Source organism: Suncus etruscus, chromosome 12 (genome assembly GCF_024139225.1).
Source record: "Suncus etruscus isolate mSunEtr1 chromosome 12, mSunEtr1.pri.cur, whole genome shotgun sequence".
Classification (NCBI taxonomy): domain Eukaryota; kingdom Metazoa; phylum Chordata; class Mammalia; order Eulipotyphla; family Soricidae; genus Suncus; species Suncus etruscus.
The window spans coordinates 6271175-6296727 of NC_064859.1; the positions used below are offsets into that span (position 1 = coordinate 6271175).

General features: G+C 39.8%; 1 protein-coding gene across 2 annotated transcripts in view; it reads left to right on the forward strand.

The window, feature by feature from the left end:
* The first annotated feature begins 367 nt into the window (after window positions 1-367).
* MED23 (mediator complex subunit 23) overlaps window positions 368-25553 on the forward strand; it is a 63517-nt gene continuing 38331 nt past the window's right edge. The window contains exons 1-11 of one of the 2 annotated variants that reach the window (XM_049785251.1): window positions 368-462; window positions 575-606; window positions 1401-1488; window positions 13323-13447; window positions 14987-15098; window positions 16982-17080; window positions 19350-19451; window positions 19850-19919; window positions 22181-22293; window positions 24235-24330; window positions 24898-24915. In XM_049785251.1, coding sequence (XP_049641208.1) covers window positions 424-462; window positions 575-606; window positions 1401-1488; window positions 13323-13447; window positions 14987-15098; window positions 16982-17080; window positions 19350-19451; window positions 19850-19919; window positions 22181-22293; window positions 24235-24330; window positions 24898-24915 — 894 coding nt within the window. In that variant the 5' untranslated portion in view covers window positions 368-423. The remainder of the gene's footprint in view (window positions 463-574; window positions 607-1400; window positions 1489-13322; window positions 13448-14986; window positions 15099-16981; window positions 17081-19349; window positions 19452-19849; window positions 19920-22180; window positions 22294-24234; window positions 24331-24897; window positions 24916-25553) is intronic. The other variant, XM_049785252.1, reaches the window with a different exon arrangement.

Genomic DNA, 25553 nt, shown 5'->3' on the forward strand with positions numbered 1-25553 from the left:
TGACGCTGCCGGAGGGGCCGAAGCACTTGCAGCGGGTTGGCCACGCGTCGGCGCTGCGGGTTACTTTTCCTCCGCGTGTGCACTGGGCCGGCCTGGAAGGGCGGGCGGGCGGCAGCGACTCCTCGCCGCCGCCAGGCGCCGCTGTGCGTGAGTCGCCGGCTCCTGCCGCTCGGGCGGAACCATCGGCTCCGGCTTGGTTTCCGCGGGGATTCAAAAGCAGCCGGCCCGGCCTGCCGCCTTCCGCCCGCCCGGGAGTCGCCGGCCGAGGGTGCGTCGCGTCGCGTCGCGTTGCGTTGCGGGGCGCGGCCGGGCCGGCGCTTCCTGCGGCGTCGCCGCCTCAGTCTTCCCCCTGACCGGAGGAGCCGGAGCCGGGCCGCCAGCGGGACGCAGCCGGACGCCGGCGGGAGGCACGGGCCAGGGCCGATGGAGACCCAGCTGCAGAGCATCTTCGAGGAGGTGGTGGTGAGTGGCGCCGCCGGTCGCCTCTGCCGGAGGCGGCGGACTCGCCCGGTGTCTTTGCGCCCCCCGAGCCTGCGAGGCCCCCGCGTGACCTGCCCCTCTCGCTCTTTTGCAGAAGACGGAGATCATCGAAGAGGCCTTCCCGGGGTACGGACCGGCCCTGAGCCAGGCGCGCGAGCGTGGGATGCTAGCACCTGTCTTTCTTCTTCCTTCCTTGCTCCCTTCCTTCCTTCCTTCCTTCCTTCCTTCCTTCCTTCCTTCCTTCCTTCCTTCCTTCCATCCTTTTTCTTCTCTTTCTTTCTCCTTTCTTTTCTTCCTCCTTTCTTCTTTCTTTCTTCTTTCTTCCTCCTTTCCTTTTTCTTCCTTCCTTTTTCTTCTCCCTCCTTCTTTCTTCTTTTTCTTTTTTCTTTCTTCCTTTCTTCTTCCTTTCTTCTTTCTTTCTTTCTTTCTTTCTTTCTTTCTTTCTTTCTTTCTTTCTTTCTTTCTTTCTCTCCTTTCCTTTCTTTTTCTTTCTTTCTTCCTTCCTTTCTTTTTCTTTCTTCCTTCCTTCCTTTCTTTTTCTTCTTTCTTTCTCTCTCTCTCTCTCTTTCTTTCTTTCTTTCTTTCTTTCTTTCTTTCTTTCTTTCTTTCTTTCTTTCTTTCTCTCTCTTTCTTCTTTTCTTTTTTTTTTTTTCTTTTCTTCTTTCTTTTTTGGGTCACACCCGCCAGCGCTCAGGAGTTCCTCCTGGCTCTATGCTTAGAAATGGCTCCTGGCTGTCTCTATGGGATGCCAGGATTCGAACCGCCGTCCTTTTCATATAAGGCAAATGCCCTTACTCCATGCTATCTCTCTGGCCTGGCATCTTTATTTCTACTTATGTTGACTCACCTTTCCAAAACCAGTGGTAAAGGGTGCAGCTGTTTTTGTTTGTTTGTTTGTTTGTCTATCTGTTTGCTTTTAGCATGTTTATGGACACTCCTGAAGATGAGAAAACGAAGCTGGTTAGCTGTTTGAGCGCCTTCAGACAATTTTGGAGTGGCCTTTCTCAGGTGTGTACTATGGGTGAATAACGTGTCCAGTTTATGGTTTTGACTCCACCCCCCCCCCTTTTTTTTTTGGTTTTTGGGTCATACCTGGCTGTGTTCAGGGTTTCTCCTGGCTCCACGCTCAGAAATCGCCCCTGGCAGGCTCGGGGAACCCGATGGGATCCCGAGATTCGAACCGCTGTCCTTCTGCATGCAAGGCAAACGCTCTACCTTCATGTGATCTCTCCGGCTCCTGACTCCCCCGTTTTTAAATGCATCTACTTAGATCTTGCTGTTTAGGCTTTCTAAAAAGGGAAAGTCAGAGAAGTAAAATCGTCATCCTTTCTTATTTCTCTTCTGGTTTCTATTTGTTTCCATTTGTATATTCCTAGCGAACAACCTGTATTGAGAAGCCAACTGAATGACACTATTGTATGATATTTTGTAAAAAGCTCTTCCCTCCTTTAGGTAAAATAAAATGGTCGATTTGTTTTTGTTTTTGATCTATACCCCGCTGTGTTCAGGATCTACTCCTGGCTCCGTGCTCAGAGGACCATTTCCTAAGTTAAGGATCAGAGACACAATCAGCTGCTTAAGTTAGGCCCTGATTCCTGTGTTCTCTCTCCAGTGCCTTACCATATTTTTATCCTATTCTGACTTACTAGGTACACTTAAATCACAATTAGTCATTAAAATTTCACTTATATACTCAAAGGAACTGACAGCATTTATTAAAAGATATATGATACAATAAAGATATATATATATATATATATATATATATATATGCTGCATAAGAATATAAAGATACTATACCAAGATTAAGGACAGAAAGTGGGGCCGGGTAGGTGGCGCTGGAGGTAAGGTGTCTGCCTTGCAAGCGCTAGCCAAGGAAGGACCACGGTTCGATCCCCCGGCGTCCCATATGGTCCCCCCAAGCCAGGGGCGATTTCTGAGCACATAGCCAGGAGTAACCCCTGAGCGTCAAAAGGGTGTGGCCCAAAAAAAAAAAAAAAAAAAGGACAGAAAGTAAAACAACATCAAAGAACATTTGCCAGGAAAGTGTCCATGAAAAACATGATCTTTAAGTATTTCAAGTTCCAGTAGAATATATTTTCTTCCTGTGTTAATGGATAAGAAAATCAGAACTACTTATAGTTTAGTCATTGCTTATACTTGCTCATCAGATATGGATTCCATAGTGGTGACACATTTTTACAAAGATCTTTTTTAATAACAGGTAATATATGTAATTGTAATGTTCACAATTCAAAAGATACAAAATATGGTCTTTTTTTTTTTTTTTTTTGGTTTTTGGGCCACACCCGGCAGTGCTCAGGGGTTACTCCTGGCTATCTGCTCAGAAATAGCTCCTGGCAGGCACAGGGGACCATATGGGACACCGGGATTCGAACCAACCACCTTTGGTCCTGGATCGGCTGCTTGCAAGGCAAACGCCGCTGTGCTATCTCTCCGGGCCCACAAAATATGGTCTTAATGAATAGTCTACCTTCTCTCACTCCACTACCCCCCCCTTTATTCTGTTACAACCAATATCTATAATTTATGTTTTCTGCAGTGGTACTTTTTTCACATGAATTACTTGTTTTTGGACCATACCCTGCAGTGCTCAGAGCTTACTCCTGCCTCAGGACTCTGGGACCAACCCTGACGGTGCTCAGGGAACCATAGGTGGTGCCAGGTTTCGATTTTGGCTGGGGGAAAGGGAAGTGTTGGCTCCATTCAAGAAAAGCACCTTAAGCCCTAAACTACTATCTTCTTAGCCCGCATATGAGTTTGTTGTTTTGTTTTTTATAATTTTTATCGAGACAATTTTGAATTCCAAGTCTTTCACAGTTGTATTTCAGGTAAATAGTGACAGTGAATTAGGGCTATTCCCACCAATAGTTTGACCTTACTCGCCATAGTTTCCAGCATGCATCCCATGCAACCACCTTTAACCCCCTGGAGTGCTAGTGTCACAGGTCCCTTTTCTGGATAGCTTGTTGTGGTTTGGGTGTCTTGATTCTATTGTGGTTTGGGTATTTAGGTTTGACCATTATTTTTTTTTATTTTATTATCTTTATTTAAGCATCATGATTACAAATATGATTGTAGTTGTATGATTTCAAATGTGTAAAGAGCACCCCCTTCACCAGTGCAACGTTCCCACCACCAATGTCCCAAATCTCCCACCTCCCCCCCCCCCCACCGCCTGTACTCGAGGCAGGCTTTCCACTTCCCTCATTCATTCACATTGCTAGGATAGTTCTCAATGTAGTTATTTCTCTACACAGGGGTCTCGAACTCAATTTAACTGGGGGCTGCAGGAGGCAAAGTTGGGGTGAGGCAAGGGATTTGGCTTATCAAATATTCGCAATAAAATATCACATAGTAAGAAAAAAATCGCATTAAACATAAGCATACCCCGAACCGAACTGCTCGAGGTATGCGAATGTTTAATGCAATTATTTTCTTACTAATGTGATTTTTATTGCGATTATTCAGTAAGCAAATAATCGCGAATACTGCGATATTTGAAGGCCAGCTGCGGGCCACAAAATGTTTTACTGAGGGCCGCAAACGGCCTGCAGGCTGCGAGTTTGAGACCCCTGTTCTAACAGCACTCATTCTTTGTGGTGAGCTTGATGTCCTGTGGTGGACCTTCCAGCCCTCCTCTCTTTTGTCTCTTGAGAATTATTGCAAAAATGTCTTTCATTTTTCTTAAAACCCATAGATGAATGAGACTATTCTCTGTCTATCTCTCTCCCTCTGACTTATTTCACTTAGCATAATAGATTCCATGTACATCCATGTATAGGAAAATTTCATGACTTCATCTCTCCTGATGGCTGCATAATATTCCATTGTATATATGTGTATATGTTTCTTTTTTTTTTTTTTTTTTTTTTTTTTTTTGGTTTTTGGGCCACACCCGTTTGATGCTCAGGGGTTACTCCTGGCTATGTGCTCAGAAATCGCCCCTGGCTTGGGGGGACCATATGGGACGCCGGGGGATCGAACCGAGGTCGTTCCTTGGCTAGCGCTTGCAAGGCAGTCACCTTACCTCCAGCGCCACCTACCCGGCCCCGTGTATATGTTTCTTTTCACTTAATGCTCCTGAGACCACTTGTCCCTTGGGTACCATCCACTTTATTTTTTTTTCTCAGTTTGTAGGAAGACATAGAAATATGAGGCAGAACAAGATGATTTATGTTCTATGGTTCTGTAAAAAAAAGGAGTGGGCAGAAGGTCCCTGTCTAGAAGCTATAAATATAAATAAAATTAAAAGGAAAGAAAGAAAGAAAAAGAAGAAAAATATAAAATAAAAAATTTAAAATGGATGGGCGATGTCGCAAGTTTGGAGTTTTTGTTTGTTTGTTTCCATGGGTGCTGTAAATATTGGGGAAAATGAAAAGAAAATTCCCTTGGCCTAAGCGATACAGAGTGTCTCTACTCTTGAAGCATACTGTCATGAGACCAAATAGAAGCTCCTGACATGTTAGTTGTCAAACCCTAAGAACTTTCTTTTTTTTTTTTTTTTTTTTGGTTTTTGGTTTTTGGGCCACACCCGGCGGTGCTCAGGGGTTACTCCTGGCTGTCTATTCAGAAATAGCTCCTGGCAAGCACAGGGGACCATATGGGACACTGGGATTTGAACCAACCAACTTTGGTCCTGGATCAGCTGCTTGCAAGGCAAACGCCTCTGTGCTATCTCTCCGGGCCCGTAAGAACTTTCTTTATGGTGCCAGGAAATGTTCTGCTCAGACGCAGTTGTCAAAGTCAGTCCTCTGTAATTTCACCAGGTCCTTGGAAGAAGCCTAGAATAGAGTCTTCCTTTATGATCCTAGGAAAAGTTCTGCTCAGTTGTACTTGTTGCAGTCAGTCTTCTGTATTTAGTGATCTTGGTTTTTGCACAGATCCTAGGACTTCTGATTTCATATCACCATGTGATGAGGTAGCGCAACCTGCCCTTAAGTCAAGTTTGTTGCTGTATCTTTGTCATCAGGATGTCATATGAGTTACTTTTATACAACAATCATGAATTATCTATACAATCCTTAGTCTTGCCTTAGCCCCAATATATTCTGAAAATAAGCTATTATTAATCAACTTTTTACTTTTTTTTTTTTTGGTTTTTGGGTCACACCTGGCAGTGCTCAGGGGTTATTCCTGGCTCCAGGCTCAGAAATTGCTCCTGGCAGGCACAAGGGACCATATGGGGCGCCGGGATTCGAACCGATGACCTCCTGCATGAAAGGCAAACGCCTTACCTCCATGCTATCTCTCCGGCCCCTACTTTTTTTTTTCTTATTGCAGAATACTAGTCTGTTTCTTTGAACATTTCTTTTTTTGTGTGTGTGTTTTTTTTGGGTCACACCCGGCAGTGCTCAGGGGTTACTCCTGGCTCCATGCTCAGAAATTGCTCCTGGCAGGCACGGGGGACCATATGGGACGCCGGGATTCGAACCGATGACCTTCTACATGAAAAGCAAACGCCTTACCTCCATGCTATCTCTCCGGCCCGAACATTTCTTTTTTAACAAGTTTTCTACAGACTTACATCTATTGTGTATGGAACACATAAAAAAAGTCCTGGGTAAAATGTTTGTGTCAAAAGGTATAGTTATTTGTAATATTAATAGAAAAAGTCTAATAGCTTTCCAGAAAAGTCACCAATTTTTGCTTCTTTGGGAATATATACCGTACTTTTCATATGATAAGACGCACATTTTCCCCCCAAAAGATGTTAGAAAATGTTTTTGCATCTCATGGAGTGAATGCTGCTTGGAGCTGAAGCCTGAATATTTAAAAAAATTTTTTGTTTTGTTTTGTTTTCTGATGTAAAAAATATGTTAGCTAAATGTGTTTAACCAGCTGTGCGCCAGCGTGTTGTAAATATACTTTGGTCTCTCAGGCTGGTTGTTCCCAGCTACTGTCTCTTGACAACGTCTTGCTTTACACCATTTTCTTTAGAATATTTCTTTTTTTTGTTTGTTTTGGATATTATTTATTTTTTTTATTTAAACAACTTTATTACATACATGATTGTGTTTGGGTTTCAGTCATATAAAGAACGCCACCCATCACCAGTGCAACATTCCTATCACCAATGTCCCAAATCTCCCTCCTCCCCACCCAACCCCTGCCTGTACTCTAGACAGGCTTTCTATTTCCCTTGTACATTCTCTTTATTAGGATAGTTCAAAACGTAGTTATTTCTCTAACTAAACTTATCCCTGTTTGTGGTAAGTTTCATGAGGTGAGCTGTATCTTCCACCTCTTTTCTCTTTTGTGACTGAAAGTTATTGCAAGAATGTCTTTCATTTTTCTTAAAACACATAGATGAGTGAGACCATTCTGTATCTTTCTCTCTCTCTCTGACTTATTTCACTCAGCATAATAGATTCCATGTACATCCATGTATAAGAAAATTTCATGACTTCATCTCTCCTGACAGCTGCATAATATTCCATTGTGTATATGTACCACAGTTTCTTTAGCCATTCATCTGTTGAAGAGTATCTTGGCTGTTCCCAGAGTCTTGCTATGGTAAATAGTGCTGCAATGAATATAGGTGTAAGGAAAGGATTTTTGTATTGTATTTTTGTGTTCCTAGGTATATTCCTTAGGAGTGGTATAGCTGAGTCATATGGGAGCTCGATTTCCAGTTTTTGGAGGAATCTCCATATCGCTTTCCATAAAGGTTGAACTAGACGGCATTCCTACCAGCAGTGAATAAGAGTTCCTTTCTCTCCACATCCCCAACAACACTGCTTGTTCTCATTCTTTGTGAAGTGTGCCAATCTGGGGTGTGAGGTGGTACCTCATAGTTGTTTTGATTTGCATCTTCCTGATGATTAGAGATGTGGAGCATTTTTTCATGTGTCTTTTGGCCATTTGTATTTCTTCTTTGTCAAAGTGTCTGTTCATTTCTTCTCCCCATTTTTTGATGGGATTAGATGATTTTTTCTTGTAAATTTCTGTCAGTGCCTTGTATATTTTGGATATTAGCTCCTTGTCTGATGGGTATTGGGTGAATAGTTTCTCCCACTCAGTGGTGGGCTCTTGTATCCTGGGCGCTATTTCTTTTGAGGTGCAGAAGCTTCTCAGTTTAATATATTTCCATCTGTTAATCTCTGCTTTCACTTGCTTGGAGAGTACAGTTTTCTCTTTGAAGATGCCTTTAGTCTCAATGTCCTGGAGTGTTTTACCTACGTGTTGTTCTATGTATCTTATGGTTTCGGGTATGATATCAAGGTCTTTCATCCATTTGGATTTTACCTTCGTACATGATGTTAGCTGGGGGTCTAAGTTCAATTTTTTGCAAGTGGCTATCCAGTTGTGCCAACACCACTTGTTAAAGAGACTTTCTTTGCTCCATTTAGGATTTCTTGCTCCTTTATCAATAATTAGGTGATTGTATGTCTGGGGAACATTCTCTGAGTAGTCAAGCCTATTCCACTGATCTGAGGGCCTGTCTTTATTCCAATACAATCAGTTTTGATAACTATTGTTTTGTAGTACAGTTTATAGCTGGGGAAAGTAATTCCTCCCATATTCTTTTTCCCAACGATTGCTTTAGCTATTCTAGGGTGCTTATTGTTCCAAATTAATTTCACTTCTATGAAGAATGTCATGGGTATACTTAGAGGGATCGCATTAAATCTGTACAATACTTTGGGGAGTATTGCCATTTTGATGATGTTAATCCTGCCAATCCATGAGCAGGGTATGTGTTTCCATTTCCGTGTTTCCTCTTATTTTTTGGAGCAGAGTTTTATAGTTTTCTTTGTATAAGTCCTTCACGTCTTTATATTTGAGTTTGTGTGGCACTATTGTGAATGGGGTTGTTTTCTTAATGTCCATTTCTTCCTTATTACTATTGGTGTATAGAAAGGCCATTGATTTTTGTGTGTTAATTTTGTAGCCTGCCACCTTGCTATGTGAATCTATTCTTTCTAGAAGATTTTTCATAGAGACTTTGGGGTTTTCTAGGTAGAGTATCGTGTCATCTGCAAACAGCAAGGGCTTGACTTCTTCCTTTCCTATCTGGATTCCCTTGATATCTTTTTCTTGCCTAATCGCTATAGCAAGTACTTCCAGTGCTATGTTGAATAGAAATGGTGAGAGAGGACAGCCTTGTCTTGTGCCAAAATTTAGAGGAAAGGCTTTCAGTTTTTTTCCATTAAGGACAATATTTGCCTCTGGCTTGTGGTAGATGGCCTTAACTATATTGAGAAAGGTCCCTTCCATTCCCATCTTGCTGAGAGTTTTGATCAAGAATGGGTGTTGGACCTTATCAAATGCTTTCTCTGTGTCTATTGATATGATCATGTAATTTTTATTTTTCTCGTTGATGTTGTGTATTATGTTGATAGATTTACGGATGTTAAACCATCCTTGCATTCCTGGGATGAAACCTATTTGATTCTAGTGGATAATCTTCTTAATGAGGCACTGAATCCTATTTGCCAGGATTTTGTTGAGGATCTTTGCATCTGCATTCATCAGCAATATTGGACTGTCATTTTCTTTTTTCGTAGCATCTCTATCTGGTTTATGTATCAAGGTGATGTTGGCTTCATAAAAGCGATTTGGAAGTGTTTCTGTTTGTTCAATTTCATGAAAGAGTCTTGCCAGGATTGGTAGTAGTTCCTCTTGGAAAGTTTGAAAGAATTCATTAGTGAATCCATCTGGGCCTGGGCTTTTGTTTTTGGGCAGACATTTGATTACCATTTTAATTTCATCAATAGTGATGTGGGTGTTTAAATATATTCCATCCTCTTCCTTCAACTGTGGTAGATTATAAGAGTCCAAGAATTTATCCTTTTCTTCCAGGTTCTCATTGTTAGTGGCAGAGTTTCTCAAAGTAGTTTCTGATTACCCTTTGAATCTCTGCCATATCAATAGTGATCTCTCCTTTTTCATTCCTTTTTTTTTTTTTTTTTTTTTTTTGGGTTTTTGGGCCACACCCGGTAACGCTCAGGGGTTACTCCTGGCTATGTGCTCAGAAGTTGCTCCTGGCTTGGGGGACCATATGGGACACCGGGGGATCGAACCGCAGTCCGTCCAAGGCTAGCGCAGGCAAGGCAGGCACCTTACCTTCAGCGCCACCGCCCGGCCCTCCTTTTTCATTCCTAATACGAGTTATCAAGTTTCTCTCTCTCTCTTTCTTTTTTAGTTTTGCCAGTGGTCTATTAATTTTGTTTATTTTTTCAAAGAACCAACTTCTGCTTTCGTTAATCTTTCGGATTGTTTTTTGGGTTTCCACTTCATTGATTTCTGCTCTCAGCTTTGTTATTTCCTACTGTCTCCCTATTTTGGGGTCCTTTTGTTGAGCACTTTCTAATTATGAGCTGCATCATTAAGCTATTCAGGTATGCCCCTTTTTCTTTCCTGATGTGTGCTTGCAAAGCTATAAATTTTCCTCTCAGTACTGCTTTTGCTGTGTCCCATAAGTTCTGATGGTTTGTTTCTTTATTGTCATTTGTTTCCAGGAACCTTTCGATTTCCTCCTTGATTTCGATTCGGACCCACTGGTTATTCAGTATGAGGCTGTTTAACTTCCAGGTGGTAAAGTTTTTCTTCTGTGTCCCTTTAAAATTCACAAATAATTTCAGAGCCTTTTGGTCAGCGAACGTAGCCTGCAATATTTCTATCCTCTTGATATTATGGAGGTATGTTTTATGTGCCAGCATGTAGTCTATCCTGGAGAATGTCCCATGTACATTGGAGAAGAATGTGTATCCAGGTTTCTGGGAATGGAGTGTCCTATATATATTCACTAGGCCTCTTTCTTCCATTTCTCTCCTCAGGTCTAGTATATTCTTGCTAAGTTTCAGTCTGGTTGACCTATCCAGTGTTGACAAAGCTGTGTTGAGGTCCCCCACAATTATTGTGTTGTTATTGATATTATTTTTCAGAATTGTCAACAATTGTATTAAATATTTTGCTGGCCCCTCATTTGGTGCATATATGTTTAGGAGAGTTATTTTTTCCTGCTCTACATATCCCTTGATTAATATAAAATGTCCATCTTTGTCCCTTTCAACCTTCCTGATTATAAAGTTTGCATCATCTGATATTAATATGGCCACTCCAGCTTTTTTATGGGTGTTGTTTGCTTGGATAATTTTCCTCCAGCCTTTTATTTTGAGTCTATGTTCTGACTATTCAGGTGCATTTCTTGTAGGCAGCAGAAGGTTGGATTGAGTTTTTTGATCCATTTAGCCACTCTGTCTCTTAACTGGTGCATTTAGTCCATTGACATTGAGAGAAAGAATTGTCCTGGGATTTAATGCCATCTTTATATCGAAATTTGTTGTGTCTTTTGGTTAGTCCTGTCTTAAATTAGGTCTTTCAGTTTTTCTCTTAAGACTGTTTTTGAGTCTGTAAAGTTTCTGAGCTATTTTTTTGTCTGTGAAACTATGTATTCTTCCGTCAAACCAGAAAGTAAGTATTGCTGGGTACAGTATTCTAGGTGAAGCATTCATTTCATTCAGTCTTGTCACAATATCCCACCACTGCTTTCTGGCCTTGAGTGTTTCTGGTGACAGGTCTGCTGTAAATCTCAAGGATGCTCCCTTGAATGTAATTTCCCTTTTTGATCTTGCTGTTTTCAGAATTCTATCTCTATCTGTGGAATTCGTCATTGTGACTTGGGGTGGTTTTTCTGGGGTCTCTTTTGGTTGGTACTCTTCGAGTATGCAGGATTTGATCACATATATTCTTTAGCTCTGGAAATTTCTCTTTAATGATGTTCTTGACTGTTGTTTCTTCCTGGAGATTTTCTTCCTGGGTCTCTGGGACTCCAATGATTCTTAAGTTGTTTCTGTTCAGCTTATCATAGACTTCTATTTTCATTTGTTCCCATTCTTTGACTAATTTTTCCATTGTCTGTTCATTTGCTTTAAGTTTTTTTTCTAATCTCTCCCGCTGTATGGAATTGTTATTTATCTCCTCTTCCACAGCACCAATTCTATTCTCAGCTTCTCTTACCCTGTCCCAGAGCTTATCTATTTTGTCAATCACTTCGTTTACTGAATTTTTCAGGCCTGTTAGTTGACATGTTATTTCAGTTTGGAATTTTGTGATTTCTGTCTTCATATTTTCTTGGTTCTTGTTAATGTTCTGTTCAACTCGATCCATGGTTTCTTTGAGTTCTTTGAGCATCTTCCATATTGCTTGTCTAAAGTCCTTATCTGAGAGGTTGATTAGTTGGTTGGTCATTATCTGGTCATCAGAATTGTCATCTTCATTCTTTTTTTTGGTTTGTTTTTTGGGCCACACCCGGTAACGCTCAGGGGTTACTCCTGGCTATGCGCTCAGAAGTTGCTCCTGGCTTGGGGGACCATATGGACACCGGGGGATCGAACAGCGGTCTGTCCAAGGCTAGCGCAGGCAAGGCAGGCACCTTACCTTTAGCGCCACCGCCCGGCCCCACATCTTCATTCTTTATGTCTGATGCTAGCCTGCGTTGTTTCCCCATTGTCACACTTGTATTGTGGGTTTTCTGTGTGTTTTGCTGGTATTCATTGGCTAAATGATGTAAGCAGCCACACTCCTCTGGCTCCACCCTATCTGGGTGGTGGTCTTGCCTGCAAGGGAGGGGAGTCCTCCTTAGATGAAGCCTCTCACAGGATCAAATCTTAGGCCCGAGCACACAGCAGAGAAGACAGTCCCGGAGAGAAATGCTGGGCTTCAGTGAACCAGCACAGTTCTTAGTGTGATTTTCCTTCTTGTTGCGATGGTGTTCTTTCCTTAGAAAGAGCACATGGCCGCGTAGTGAAGCGGAGCCTCTTTTTGGCCCACTCTCAAGAGTTTCACGTGACAGGACAGGAGACAGACACACACAGGCAGCACTCACAATTTTTTACAGTCGGGCCCCACTTGGCAGGCGTAGTTTCATAGATTTTCCCAGCCTCAGAATATTTCTTTTCTTCTTTTTGTTATCTAAGAAGTATGCGTGTCTTATGGTCAGTGCATCTTATAGAGTGAAAAATACAGTATTCCATAGAGCCCCACAAAGAAAATTAGGTATAAGCTCAGAAAGAAAGTAGGTTATTTTGAATCAGCATTATATATACAACACTGGAAGTGTGTATGAAGGACAGTGACAGTAGAGGATCATGTTATATAGGCTTTTCTTGAGGGTATCCAAACTTTGATATAGGCACTGCATTTTGGTATTATATTCAAAGTTATGAATGTCAAGAAATTTTATATATCATTGAATTCAAACTTAGATATTTGATTTGCAAGTTTACTGCCTGCAGGATTCATTCCAGCTCTCATGCTATAGTTTCATGAGGCTGATATTGATTTTTTAACCCAATATTGATTTTTTTAACATCGCAGTGACAGGAACACTTATTTCTACTAATAATCCATAGCTTTGTAAACCATGCTACTAAAATAAAGTTTTAAAAATCCATATTAGGATTTTCTCTTAATTGCATCTTTTGTGTTTTGTTCTGTTTTGTATACTTGGGAGTTACATGTAGCACAGTGCTGAAGAACCTGCTGTGCCAGATCAAACCTGGACCTCCTGCATGCCTACTTGAAAAGCATCATTCAGCCCACTGAACTATATTGAGTGGCTAATTGTGAATATATTGACAAAATCTCCTTGTTGTAATACAGTTGGAGGGAGTTTAATTTATAATTGTAAAACTTAAGACTTTAGCATTACTGAAATACTAAGTTGGAATATTTTTGTCTGTTTATTCAAAAATTGTTTTTGATCAATGAATGGATTATCTCATTGTTTCAGTGTATACCCAGGTGTTGTATTGACTATTTGTTAAATACAAAATACAGCTTTAGACTGAACATGGCATGTTCTTCTTTTCCAGGAATCTCATGAACAGTGCATTCAGTGGATTGTTAAGTTCATTCATGGCCAGCATAGTCCTAAAAGGATTTCTTTTCTTTATGATTGTTTAGCAATGGCAGTTGAGACTGGTCTTCTCCCACCTAGGTATGAGCAAAACACGGACTTTGATTTTAATGCATGTTTGGAATTGTTTAATATTTCCATAAATGCGGGTTCAGCGTGATAGCACAATGGTAGGGTATTTGTCTTGCATGCAACCAACACAGGATGGACCCCAGTTCAATTGCCGGCATCCCAGCCTGCCAGGATGATTTCTAAGCATAAAGCCAGGAGTAACCTCTGAGTGCCGCCAGGTGTGACCCAAAATTTAAAAAAAAAAAAAAAAAAAAGGATTGCTATAATGAATATGGAATGAACAAGGAGTTGGGTATAAGTCTTAATTCTTTTAATTTCTAGGTTGCGGTAGTCCTATACAATAGTATACTTAGAGGCTTAGAATCATTCATGCTTTTGCCTTTTAGTCAAGAGGCTACTGTTACCTGTGATCATTAATTAATCTTCGTTGTACACAGTGAATTGCCTGCTTGGTGGCCTGGGTAATCACCATCTTATTAAAAACATTTTTTTGTGGGTAGTTGTCAGACCTGGTAATGCTCGGGGCTTACACCTGACTCTGCTCAGTGATCACCTGGCAGTACTAACAGCACAAGATATGGTGCTGGGGATTAAACCAGGGTGTGCCTGTTGTTCAAAGCAAACACCACTTTGTTCTTTGTACGACCTCTCTGCCCCCCCCCTTTTTTTTTCTCCTCTATGTACTTCATGATTCTGGTGGCTGACTGGGTTTAAAATGCAGGCTTTTTTCTCAGGGTCTCATGAGATAGCCAGAATCTAGGAGGCACTATAATCATCACAAAGACTTCCATTCATTATCTGTTGGCTGAGACCTACAGTTATCTGGAATCTCAGCTGGAGCAATCTGCTGGAATTTCATATGCCCTTTCCATGTAGTTGGACCTTTGCATTTCATAGTAGAGCTTTGGAAATGAGGGCTAGCAGCACCGTTGAGAGTCTGCCTGGAAAGTCTTCTAGAGAGTCTTGGGCTCTAAATCTAGAGTCCTAGATTTAGGAACAGGATGTAGACTCCTCCCATCTCCACGGGGAAAGTACTGCTATCATACTTTGGAAGAGATGTAGGATCAAAAATCTTTTTTGCAACTATCTTAGAAATACAATTTGCCACAAGCTGAGAGATACTGAACATTTTTAAGATTTTTGGGAGGAGTGGCTGGTTTGGGGCACATCTAGAGGTGCTCAGGGCTTACTCCTGGCTCTGCACTCAGGAATTACTGCTGACGGTGCTCTGGGGAAATAATCCAGGTTGGCTAGAACCCTTACTGTACGTTTCTGAGGGAGATGGTAACCTTTTAAATAATAGTGTTTGGTAGATTTCCTTTTCCTAGTAAAAATATAACATAATGAACATTACCTAATTCTACTTTGTGTTTAATCATTAACAGAAGTAAAAATTGTAATACTGTTCACTTTTTAAGTGTGCTCAAGTGATGATTTTTTAATGGAAATTTCTATGGCAAAATATTCCAAAGTATACAGACCTTGTCTATAAAAACTTGCAAAATTCTAAATTGCAAACAATAACCGAATTGTTACCCTTTTTTCTAGGATGGTGTGTGAATCCTTGATAAACTCTGACACTCTTGAATGGGAAAGAACACAGCTTTGGGCCTTAACATTTAAACTAGTACGGAAAATAATTGGGGGAGTGGATTACAAGGTATTATTTTTAAATTTATGAAAAGACATCAACTTCTAGCATGATTAATTTTCTAATATTAGTGTCCTATTTGCAGATGTGAGAAAAAAGAGCAAGCATTCACAAAAAATTGGGTAGTTTCTTTTATTTTATAAAATAAAAAATTGCTCAGTAAGTCCCAGAGTTTCTTTGCTACCCATTCTTAAAAATGCCATGTGGGTAATACATGGGGATTTCACTAAGCAAATTGGGTTCCTTTGTGCCACATACAGAATTTAAAGTGTTGGAGACCATTTAATTGACAGAGCACAGATCAGTGGTGTGTAGAATTGAGAATTAAGTATCAGGATAATGAGAAAAGGCTCTGCTTCATCTCTACCTTTGGACTTGGGTCCTGTTTTTTACTTTTATGTTAGACTCTTTGCTCTTAACCAATGGGAATACTATATATTTTTTGTGTGTCGTTATGCACAAAGCTCATGATCTCCATAGTTGCAAAGGCCATCTTGCTTTAGTCAGTCACTTTTGTTACTGTCTCTTTTGGAAGAATTTTTAAAATGAGTACTAAAGTTATGATTGTGTTTGTCTAATATGACTTTGTTTAGTAGATACTGACCTACAGGATGTGAATAGTGTGTTAACAAAAAATTTAAATATTTTCTGATTATTTTCCATAGATTAATAAAAATTTTACCTCTTGTTGAAAATGTTTTTGTTTTCATACATACTTTTTTGGTTTGGTTTGGTTTTGGTTTCTGGGCTACACCCAGTGATGCTCAGGGGTTACTCCTGGTTATGCACTCAGAAAACGCTCCTGGCTTGGAGGACCATAAGGACCCGGGGATAGAACCTAGGTCCTGGATCAGCCATGTGCAAGACAAGAGCCCTATCACTGCGCTATCGCTCGGGCCCCTGTTTTCATACATACTTTTAGTCTTTTTTTGTTTGTTTTTTTTCTTTTGGGTGGAGAGGGGGCACACCAAGCAGCTCTCAGGCGTTACTCCTGACTTAGGGCTTAAAAATCATTCCTGGCAGGTTTGGAGGACCACTGGGATGCCAGGGATCAAACGTTGGTTGCTGGCATGCAAGGCAAACGCTCTACCTGCTGTTCAATCACTCCAACCCTTAGTCTTTCTTTTTTAAAAGATGGAACACAAAAGTTAGATTAGACATACCAAAGGGAACAGGATGAGGGCATTCTTCTCTAAAGCTTAAGACAGTGTCTTTGTTTTCAGGGTATTTTCAAGTTCTGTTCAAATACTTTTCTATTCATAAGCACAAATTAAAGTACCATAGTTACAAAATTGTTCATTATTGGGTTCAGTCATACAATGTACACCATCCTTCACCAATGCACCAGTGCACTCTTCCTTTTACCAATGTCTTCCGTTTCCTTCCCACCTTTCATCCCCACCTCCTGCCTGTCTCGAGGGTAGAAATTTTGCTTCTCTCTCTGTGTCTCTCCATCTCTATCTCTCTGTCTCTCCTCTCTCTCTCTCTCTCTCTTGGATGCCATTTTCTTCCCTTTCAGCATTGAGTTCTTGTCCAGAGTGATGAGTTCCAACTATTATCCTAGTGGACCCTTCTCTACTCTTAACTACACTCACCACTCTTTGTAGCAAGCTTCCTACACTGGTCTGGACCTCCTGACCCTTATCTCTATTGTCTCTGGATATTATTACCATACTCTTTGTTTTTCTTAAGACATTTTTTTGGATTCCATTTGGAATTGAGAGTTCTCTTGAGCTAAATGTGAGGGACTTACCGCTGATTAAGAAAAAAATAAATGCTGTGAGGTCAGTGTTTTTTCTAAGTATGTGATCTTGAAAATTTTATGTTTTGATTAGCACAGAGAACTTAGTTTTAATCTATTTTGTTGTTTTTGTTGTTATTATTATAATCAGGGTGTTCGAGATCTCTTAAAAGTGATTTTGGAGAAAATTTTGACAATACCCAATACAGTAAGTTCAGCAGTTGTACAGCAGCTTCTGGCAGCAAGAGAGGTAATTTAAACATGTTTATAGTTCACTGTATAAACTCAAAATTGTCTAATTTTAAAGTTCTATGCTTTTATTAATTTATTTATTTTGGGTTTGGGACTATATCTGGCAACCAGGGATTATTCCTGGTTCTGTGTTCAGAAATCTCTCCTGGCATGTTCAGGACACCATACAGATGCCTGGGTCAGCTGCATGCAAGGCAAATGTCGTACTGCTGTACTGTCACCCCAGCCCCCATATAGTTCTGTGTTTTTAAAATTTGTAGAAACCTATAGAATGTTCTATTTTTTTTTGCTTCCACAAAATATCTTCTATGTTAAAAGATACTATTTTATTTTTATACTTATTGTGTTTTAAAAAGAAATTTTAGTCCACGTTTTTAATGACGAGAACAAGATAGATAGTAAAATAGATAGATATTGATGTTTTTGGGTGGTGGAAGAGGGGTGTTTGCCTTTCTTAGGTGTGCTTAAAGCTTGCTCTGGACTCTGCTTTGTTCAAAACTGCTAGTGCTTGGGGGAGCATATCAGTGCCAGGAGTTGAACCAAGGTTAAACCAGACTTAGCCTCATACAAGGGAAGCGCCTCACCCTCTGTATTTTCTACCTCTTCAACCACTAAAGTTTTTCCAACCACTAAACAACACCTATCAACCTATAGGCCTCAAAAGATCATTCTGTTTGTTTACCAGTGTTGTAAGAATTATTAGTCTTTAGTCTTTACTCACCTGTTTATCTCTACTTATTTAAAACAGCATTCTTCAGTCTTTTTTATACCAGCAACTGACTTCACTGCAAAACCAGTCAGAACTAAGGCTATAAGCCAGTACTTTTCAACCTTTCAGTCTTATACCTGCAGGTTAGCTCTGGTCAGCTTCGCTCTGATTTAAAGCATTCTTAAATATTATTTATAGTAGCAATAGCTCATTGTTGTTTTTTTTTTTTTGTAGGGATTCTTCACTTATAAATAATAACTTTATTTTTAAGCCCAGTGAATCATGAAATAGTGATGGTCTGTGTGTGTGTGTGTGTGTGTGTGTGTGTGTGTGTGTGTTTATTTAATTTGGGGGCCAGATTAGCAGTGTTCAAAATTTAATTCATAGCTCTATGCTAAGGGATCACTCCTGGTGATGCTTAGAGACCATCTAGGATGCTGGGAATCAAACTCAGCTTGGCCACATGCAAGGCAATAGTCCTATCCACTGACTGGACTATCCCTCTGACTCCTGGAATACATTTATTTTTGAATATTTTTACTTTTGTATTCTTGATGTATTAAACTTACTGGTTTAAGAATGTATCTCAGGGGCCGGAAAGGTGGCGCTAGAGGTAAGGTGTCTGCCTTGCAAGCGCTAGCCAAGGAAAGGACCACGGTTCGATCCCCGGTGTCCCATATGGTCCCCCCAAGCCAGGGGCAATTTCTGAGCGCGTAGCCAGGAGTAACCCCTGAGCATCTAACGGGTGTGGCCCAAAAAACCAAAAAAAAAAAAAAAAAAAAAAGAATGTATCTCAGCAGCCAATCCAGGACCAAAGGCAGTTGGATCGAATCCTGGTGTCCCATATGGTCCCCCGTGCCTGCCAGGAGCTATTTCTGAGCAGACAGCCAGGAGTAACCCCTGAGCACTGCCGGGTGTGGCCCAAAAAACAAACAAACAAACAAACAAAAAAAGAAAGTATCTCAATAACTAGATAACATTTTGCATGCATGAGACCCTTGGTTTTATTCTCAGTACTCAAAAAAAAAAAAAAAGGAAATAGGGGCCAGGAAGATAGTACAAGGGTGAAGGTGCCCTGACTTGGATTCGATGTTTGTCACCACATAGCCTTCAAGAGCATCATCAGATGCAGTCCTGATGTTCCCCAGCACTGCAGGGGTAGCTTGAGTAATGCCCAGTACCACAGGAACCAAGGAATTTTGTATCCTCAGACCCTAGAAATGAATAGCTTTGGATTGAGTGTCTTTGAGTAGGGCCTTTGGGTTCCTTGAATACTGCTTGGGAGATCTCAAGTTCCCAAATAGAATAAATAAATAGATAAGGAATTTATGTGTGGGTCTAGTCAAGAACAGTAGTGTTGAGGCTAGAGAGATAGGATAAGCAGGTATGTCTCTTACTTTGCATGTAGCCTATAGAATATGTTCTTATGCACTGTACATGGTTCTACAAGCACACCATAGGAGTGATGACATGGTCCAGAGTGAAGTATAAACCCTGAGTACAGTTGGGTGTGACTCAAAAAAAATTATCATAATAACATTGCCTTTTTGTTCCTTAGGTTATAGCATATATTTTGGAAAGAAATGCCTGTTTATTACCGGCCTATTTTGCAGTCACAGAGATCAGGAAATTATATCCTGAGGGGAAGCTTCCACATTGGGTATATATTATATTTTTAAAAGTTGTACATAGAAATTTTGCTTTAAAAAATAGTCATATTAATCATATTTTGAATGGTTGTTTTTAAGGGATCTTATATTTAGATAGTATGTTTTATGTTAGTATGATATATTCTGCTTTCTTGTTGAGACAGTTAACATATATGCATATAAAATTAAATAATAGCTCCATCAAATATCTGAGAATGTGGTAGTATTCGGGACAAATGACTTATAGTAATTGTTTCAAAGCCAACAAAGCTGAACTAACTTTCATATAACTGTTGTGTGCCATGCTTTGTACTAAACTTTCCTATTTATATAAATTGAGCATTACATTCAGAGAAATCTTGATTTTATCTTTTTTCTTAATTTGGCTTTATTTTATGTTTGTTCTCAGCTACTTGGGAACCTGGTATCAGACTTTGTGGATACCTTCAGACCTACAGCAAGGATAAATTCTATTTGTGGTAAGATTATAATGTAGAATATACAAAGCTGTATATAATTTTTTTTGTTATTTCACTGTTGAATTACATTGAAGGATATTTTTTAATGTCATGGTGGCTTGTCATTTTAGTAATTCTTAGTATGTTAGTAATACTTCTTTCTAAGTTATTTTTGCACTGAATGAAAAATGACTGACTGAACTGAATTGGATCTAAGATTTAAATAAAACCACTCTAGAGATGTTTCCTTGTGTTTAGAGGGAACTTGTGCTGACTTACTTTTATTTTTGAAGGAAAAGAGGGTAAGCCGTACCCAACTATGCCCAAAGTTTATTCCTGGCTTTGTGCCCAGGGATCACCCTAGCCAGACTGCTTAAGGGAGTACATATGGTGCCAGGTTGTGGACTAGGTCTACCACGTACATGCAAACAAAGTGCCTTAAACCTGTACTACCTCCCTAGTGCTAGATAAAACTTTAATTTTAGTTATTTTTTTAAATTTTAGGCAGAGTGATTTGCAATATTTTAATGATAGGATTTTATGCATACAGTGTTCTACACCTCTACCAGAGTGTCCTCCCTAGAGGGAACTTTTACTATGGTTCATAAAACATGGAATCTAACAACAAAAGAAAATATCAGTGAACTGTATCTCTCTGGCCATTAATAGACAAACTAACAGCAAGTAGGCTGTTTGCCTTGCATGTGACTGACTGTTTTTTTGGTGGGGAGAGTGTAAAGATTTTCTTTTTGGGCCACACCTACTGATGCTTAGAGTTTACTCCTAGATATGCACTCAGGAATCACTCCTCGCACTGCTGGGTGGGGGGACCATATGGGAAACCAGAGACTGAACTTTGGACAGCCAGGTGCATGCTAAGCACCCTATCTGCTGTACTTTTGCTGTGCTCCCCCCACACACACACACACTCATACAACTCCCCTAGGACCGTTTTGATTCCCAGAATCCTATATGACTGACCCAAGCCCACTAGGATTAATTCCTGAGTGCAGAGCCAGTGATTCTTGAGCACTGCTGAGCATTGTCCCAAAACAAACAAACACCTAAAAATAAACTTGATATTTGGTTATTTTCCTGTGAGTGATTTCTAAAAATCATAGTGACCTCAGAGCTATCTGGAAATAGGGACCATTATTTATGTGCTAAAATACTAAACACTTCCTACGAGCCAGGTGCTGTTCTAGAACAAGCGCATAAAACAGAAGCAGCATTTAGACAGATGCTTTTCTGATAGCCTGTGCAACTAAATAGACATTGGTATCATTCACTGATTTTGGATGTGGTACAGGTTTGAGAAGAATGACAATGATTTCAATTTAAAATATGTGAATGGAAGGCAAATGGGTTGGAAGGGGCATTGGTGAAGAGAAAGTGGACATTGGTAAAGGAATTGATATTGAAACATATACCTGAAATCCAGTCATGAATAATTTGAAATTTTATGGTGACTAAGCAAAAATAATTACATAGACTACATTTTAAAAATACTATGTTTAGCTTAGGCAACAGGAAGATAGTACAGTAGGTAAGACACTGCCTTGCACATGGTCAACCTGGATTTGATTCTCAACACCCTATACGGTCTCCTAACCCCACCAGGATTGATCCCTGAGCACAGAGGTAGGAGTCAGCCCTAAGCACAGATGTGTAGGGCTCAAGTCCTTCCCTCCCCCAAAACATCTATTGTGTGTTTACATATATGTGAGTATATGTATGCACATAGATTTACATATATATATATATATATATACACACATGTATAGCTTAATAGCCAAGTTCTTATATTTGGCTATTGAATATGAATTTGTGATTATATGCTGTGTTTAAGGACTCTAGAAAAATTCTCCAGCAAGTTATATTGACTCTAGACTAGAGAGAGGTCTGTAAACTTTTTCTCTGAAGGACCATAGGCAATGTGAGCCATTCGACTTCTTGCTGCCCTTCCCTATCTCAGGGCAGAGGCTGGGTTGTGTCTGTGATTCTTATAAAGACAGACGTGATCTACATTTGGTCCGTGGATTATTGATTTCTGACCTCTAGTGTACGTAGATGGTTGGATAAAAGCAGTCGGTATTAAGTTATTTCTAACTATCTCATCTAAAACAAATTAAAATGCCCAAACTTCTGACTAAAATATTTTTAAAAATCAGTGCTTGATCAGCATTGGATGTTCATTAAATATTTGCACACTGAATGGACAACCAGGCAATTTTATGCTCAGATTTACTAAAGACAGCTTTTAATTTTTGCAATCCATATAGGCCGCTGCAGTCTTCTGCCAGTCGTAAATAACTCAGGTGCTATATGTAATTCATGGAAGTTGGATCCTGCTACTCTTCGTTTTCCATTGAAAGGCCTTTTGCCATATGATAAGGTATGTTTGAAATACAGTGGAACTTTTTAACAGTCTTTAGCTTAATCTTATAATGTGTTTACTAAATTTTCTCAGCTAAAGAAATAAATATTTTATGAAAGATGGATTATGGTTTACCATGTGATTCCATTATACTCATTGGGCCACATCTGGGCAAAGTACTTGGGAGTTAGAAAGCTGAACCTTTCAATGTGTTCTTCATTTTTTACTCTTCCTTTACAAAGCAAGGCCTAAGGGGCCAGAGCTATAGCGCAGTGGTAGGGTGTTTGCGTTGCATGTGGCTGACCCAGGATGAACCTGGGTTCCAGTCTCAGCATCCTATATGGTCCCCCAAGCCAGGAGCAATTTCTGAGCACATAGCAGGAGTAATCCCTGAACATCACCAGGTGTAGCCCAAACACAAAACAAAACAAAACAAAAAAGCAAGGCCTAATGTGCATTTACAATGCCCTTCATATTTGAAATGTGTTTATCCATTTTGCTCTGTTTTTTAAGTGGAGCTGAAGATTTACTAAAGTGGAGCCAAAGGGTTAGCTTAATGGGTTGAGCATATGCTTTACATATTAGAAGTCTGGGTTGGACTCTAGATGCTCTTGGGCACTACCAGGAATGACTCCCAAGCACTGAAACAGGAATAACAACTTGGCACCACCAGGTGTTGCCCCCAAACCACCTCTCTAACTCACAGAAGAAAGCAAATTTACAAAGGAAAACCACTTCAAACATCAATAAAATGAAATGTCTATTAGATGTAAATCCTCAAGTAAATCAAGTAGATTTGTTTCAAATATCTTGGAGTTTGGAGACTTAGCAGAATATGGGGAAGCCTACATATTTTTCATGTCAAAAAAAAAATAGTTGGGGCTGGAGAGATAGAGGGATACTTGCCTTATACATGGCAGACCTAGGTTCAATCCCTGGCATCCCAGAGTCCACCAAGCATCAGATAGTAAAATTTAGATATGTAAAAAGTAAGCTAAGTGGAATTTTAGTCAGTATGACAGTGATGATTCAAAATGAAGCTTATTGATTTCATGCTGGGCACTATTATAAAACTATTTTGTCTTTATCTCCATTATACAGATGTTGAAATTGAGACATGCAGTGGAATAGTAACTAAGTCCTTGTATTGAGGAAGCAGTAGATAATTGATTCTATAAACTTTTTTTTTTTTTTTTTTTTTTTGGCTTTCTTGGGTCACACACAGCAGCGCTCAGGGGTTACTCCTGATTCTGAGCTCAGAAGTTGCTCCTGGCAGGAGTGGGACCATATGGGATGCCAGGATTCAGACCACCATCTGTTCGAATCAGCTGCGTACTAGGCAAACACCCTACGGCTGTCTATCTCTTCGGTCCTAAATCCTATAGTTTTATAACTTTGTTCTCTTAAGGTTTTTGAGTAGTGTTTATATTTACACTTGTATAAAAGGGCCTGGAAACTCCTTCCTTTCATATTTCTTTGATTATTTGTTTTGTTTGTCACATCTGGCAATGCTCAGAAGTTACTCCTGGCTCCTGATACTCCTGATACTCAGGAATCACTTCTGGCAGGTTTAGGGTCCCATTTGGGATGCGGGGATCAAACCTAGGTCTGCTGCATCTAAGGCAAACACTTTACCCACTATACTATCACTCTAGTCCTGATTACATTTCTGAGCAAAAAAAATTCTTTTCTTGAAATAATGATTAAGTCATTTCTCATTTATCAACTCTGTATGATCTTGGGAAAGTCCTTTCACCTTGGTTATATTGTTTATCAAATGAGGGGTGGGAACGAATTAATTGTAAGCACTAAATTCCTATGATTTTTTTTCCCACTAGATACTGCCTACTTGTGAAGGTAACAGTGCTTTTAGAGGATTGTTTTAATCCCAATTTCAAATGATTTGAATTAGCATTTACTTTGATCTTGAAGCAATAATTTTCTTTATTTTCTTTAAAGGATCTGTTTGAACCACAGACTGCTTTGTTGAGATATGTATTGGAGCAGCCTTATTCCAGGGATATGGTCTGCAATATGCTAGGTTTAAATAAGCAGGTACTGTACTGTGCTGGAAATCTAGTCAATTCCGCATAGAATCTGCACTATTCTCTTCTCTTTCCTTTGCTGTAGCTAATTGAGCAAAACAGTTCAGAACTCTTTGGTGACTTTTTTTTAATGTATGATCAACTTAAACAGTGTATTTCTATCATTGATATATATATTGCTTTAAAATGTTTAAAGAGGAGATATTTAAAAGGTTATTTTGCATTGCTTTTTTTTCTATAAGGCCAGTTTCAAGTTTACCTTTTGCCAGAGAAACCTACACATGACTTAACCATTATTACTACTTTTTTTATTTTTGGGGTCTTTTTTTTAACCCTTAGTATTTTCAGCATGGCTTCCTTGCTGATTTTCTTTTTCCTTTCTTTTCCTTTTTTTTTTTTTTACTTAAAAGGGTTTTTTTTGGTGTATGTTTGATTTCAATGGTTTAACATGTGGGTGGGTTTGTGCTGACTCTGGGTTCCTTGAGGCTGGCCTCATAGTCACTGTTTTGTCTTTTCTTTTTTCTTCCTTTATTTTTGTTCTGTCCTGTCTTGTCCTGCCCATCCTCCAATGCTCTAGACCTTGAACATTGCTCAGGTATGTTCACAACCTTACTGTTGTATTGTGACTAACGATACGCTGGCCGCTTTGTAGCCACTGATTCCATTTAGAGAATACATGTATGGTCGGGGCTTGAAATTGGCAGGACCATGCTGAGACCAAGGCCACTAAAACTGATTTCTTCTTGGGATATGAGAGTTATTTTTGGTGGATTTTTTTGTTTTTTATTTTCGGTGTTTGTTTTTCTATTCTTGAAAAAGCAAAACAAAATGAAAAGACAACACCTAGCACACGCTAAAACCTGTCATGTTTGGATGGGTTTTTTTTCCCTTCCCACTCCATTTTACTCTTTTTCATACTGTGGGCTAATAGTCTAGCCTGGTAGAATTTTCCAAACTGGAAAGATTTGTGGTGGCCCTTATCTTTCCAGACTATTAAAAAAAAAATAACATCATTAAAAATATTTTATGTTGCTTTGCCTTAAAACAGACAAATGAAAAAAACAGAAAGAAAGAGAGAGAGATGAGAGGGAAAAGGCACTTTACTTGAAATATGCTACTTTTAAAGCTGGAGTGGTAAGCTTTGTACAGGGAAGGTATTTTTGGAAACATGGGGATTGACTGAGAAATGTCATACTCTTAGGTGACCCCACGCCTCCTTGACAAACACCCTTC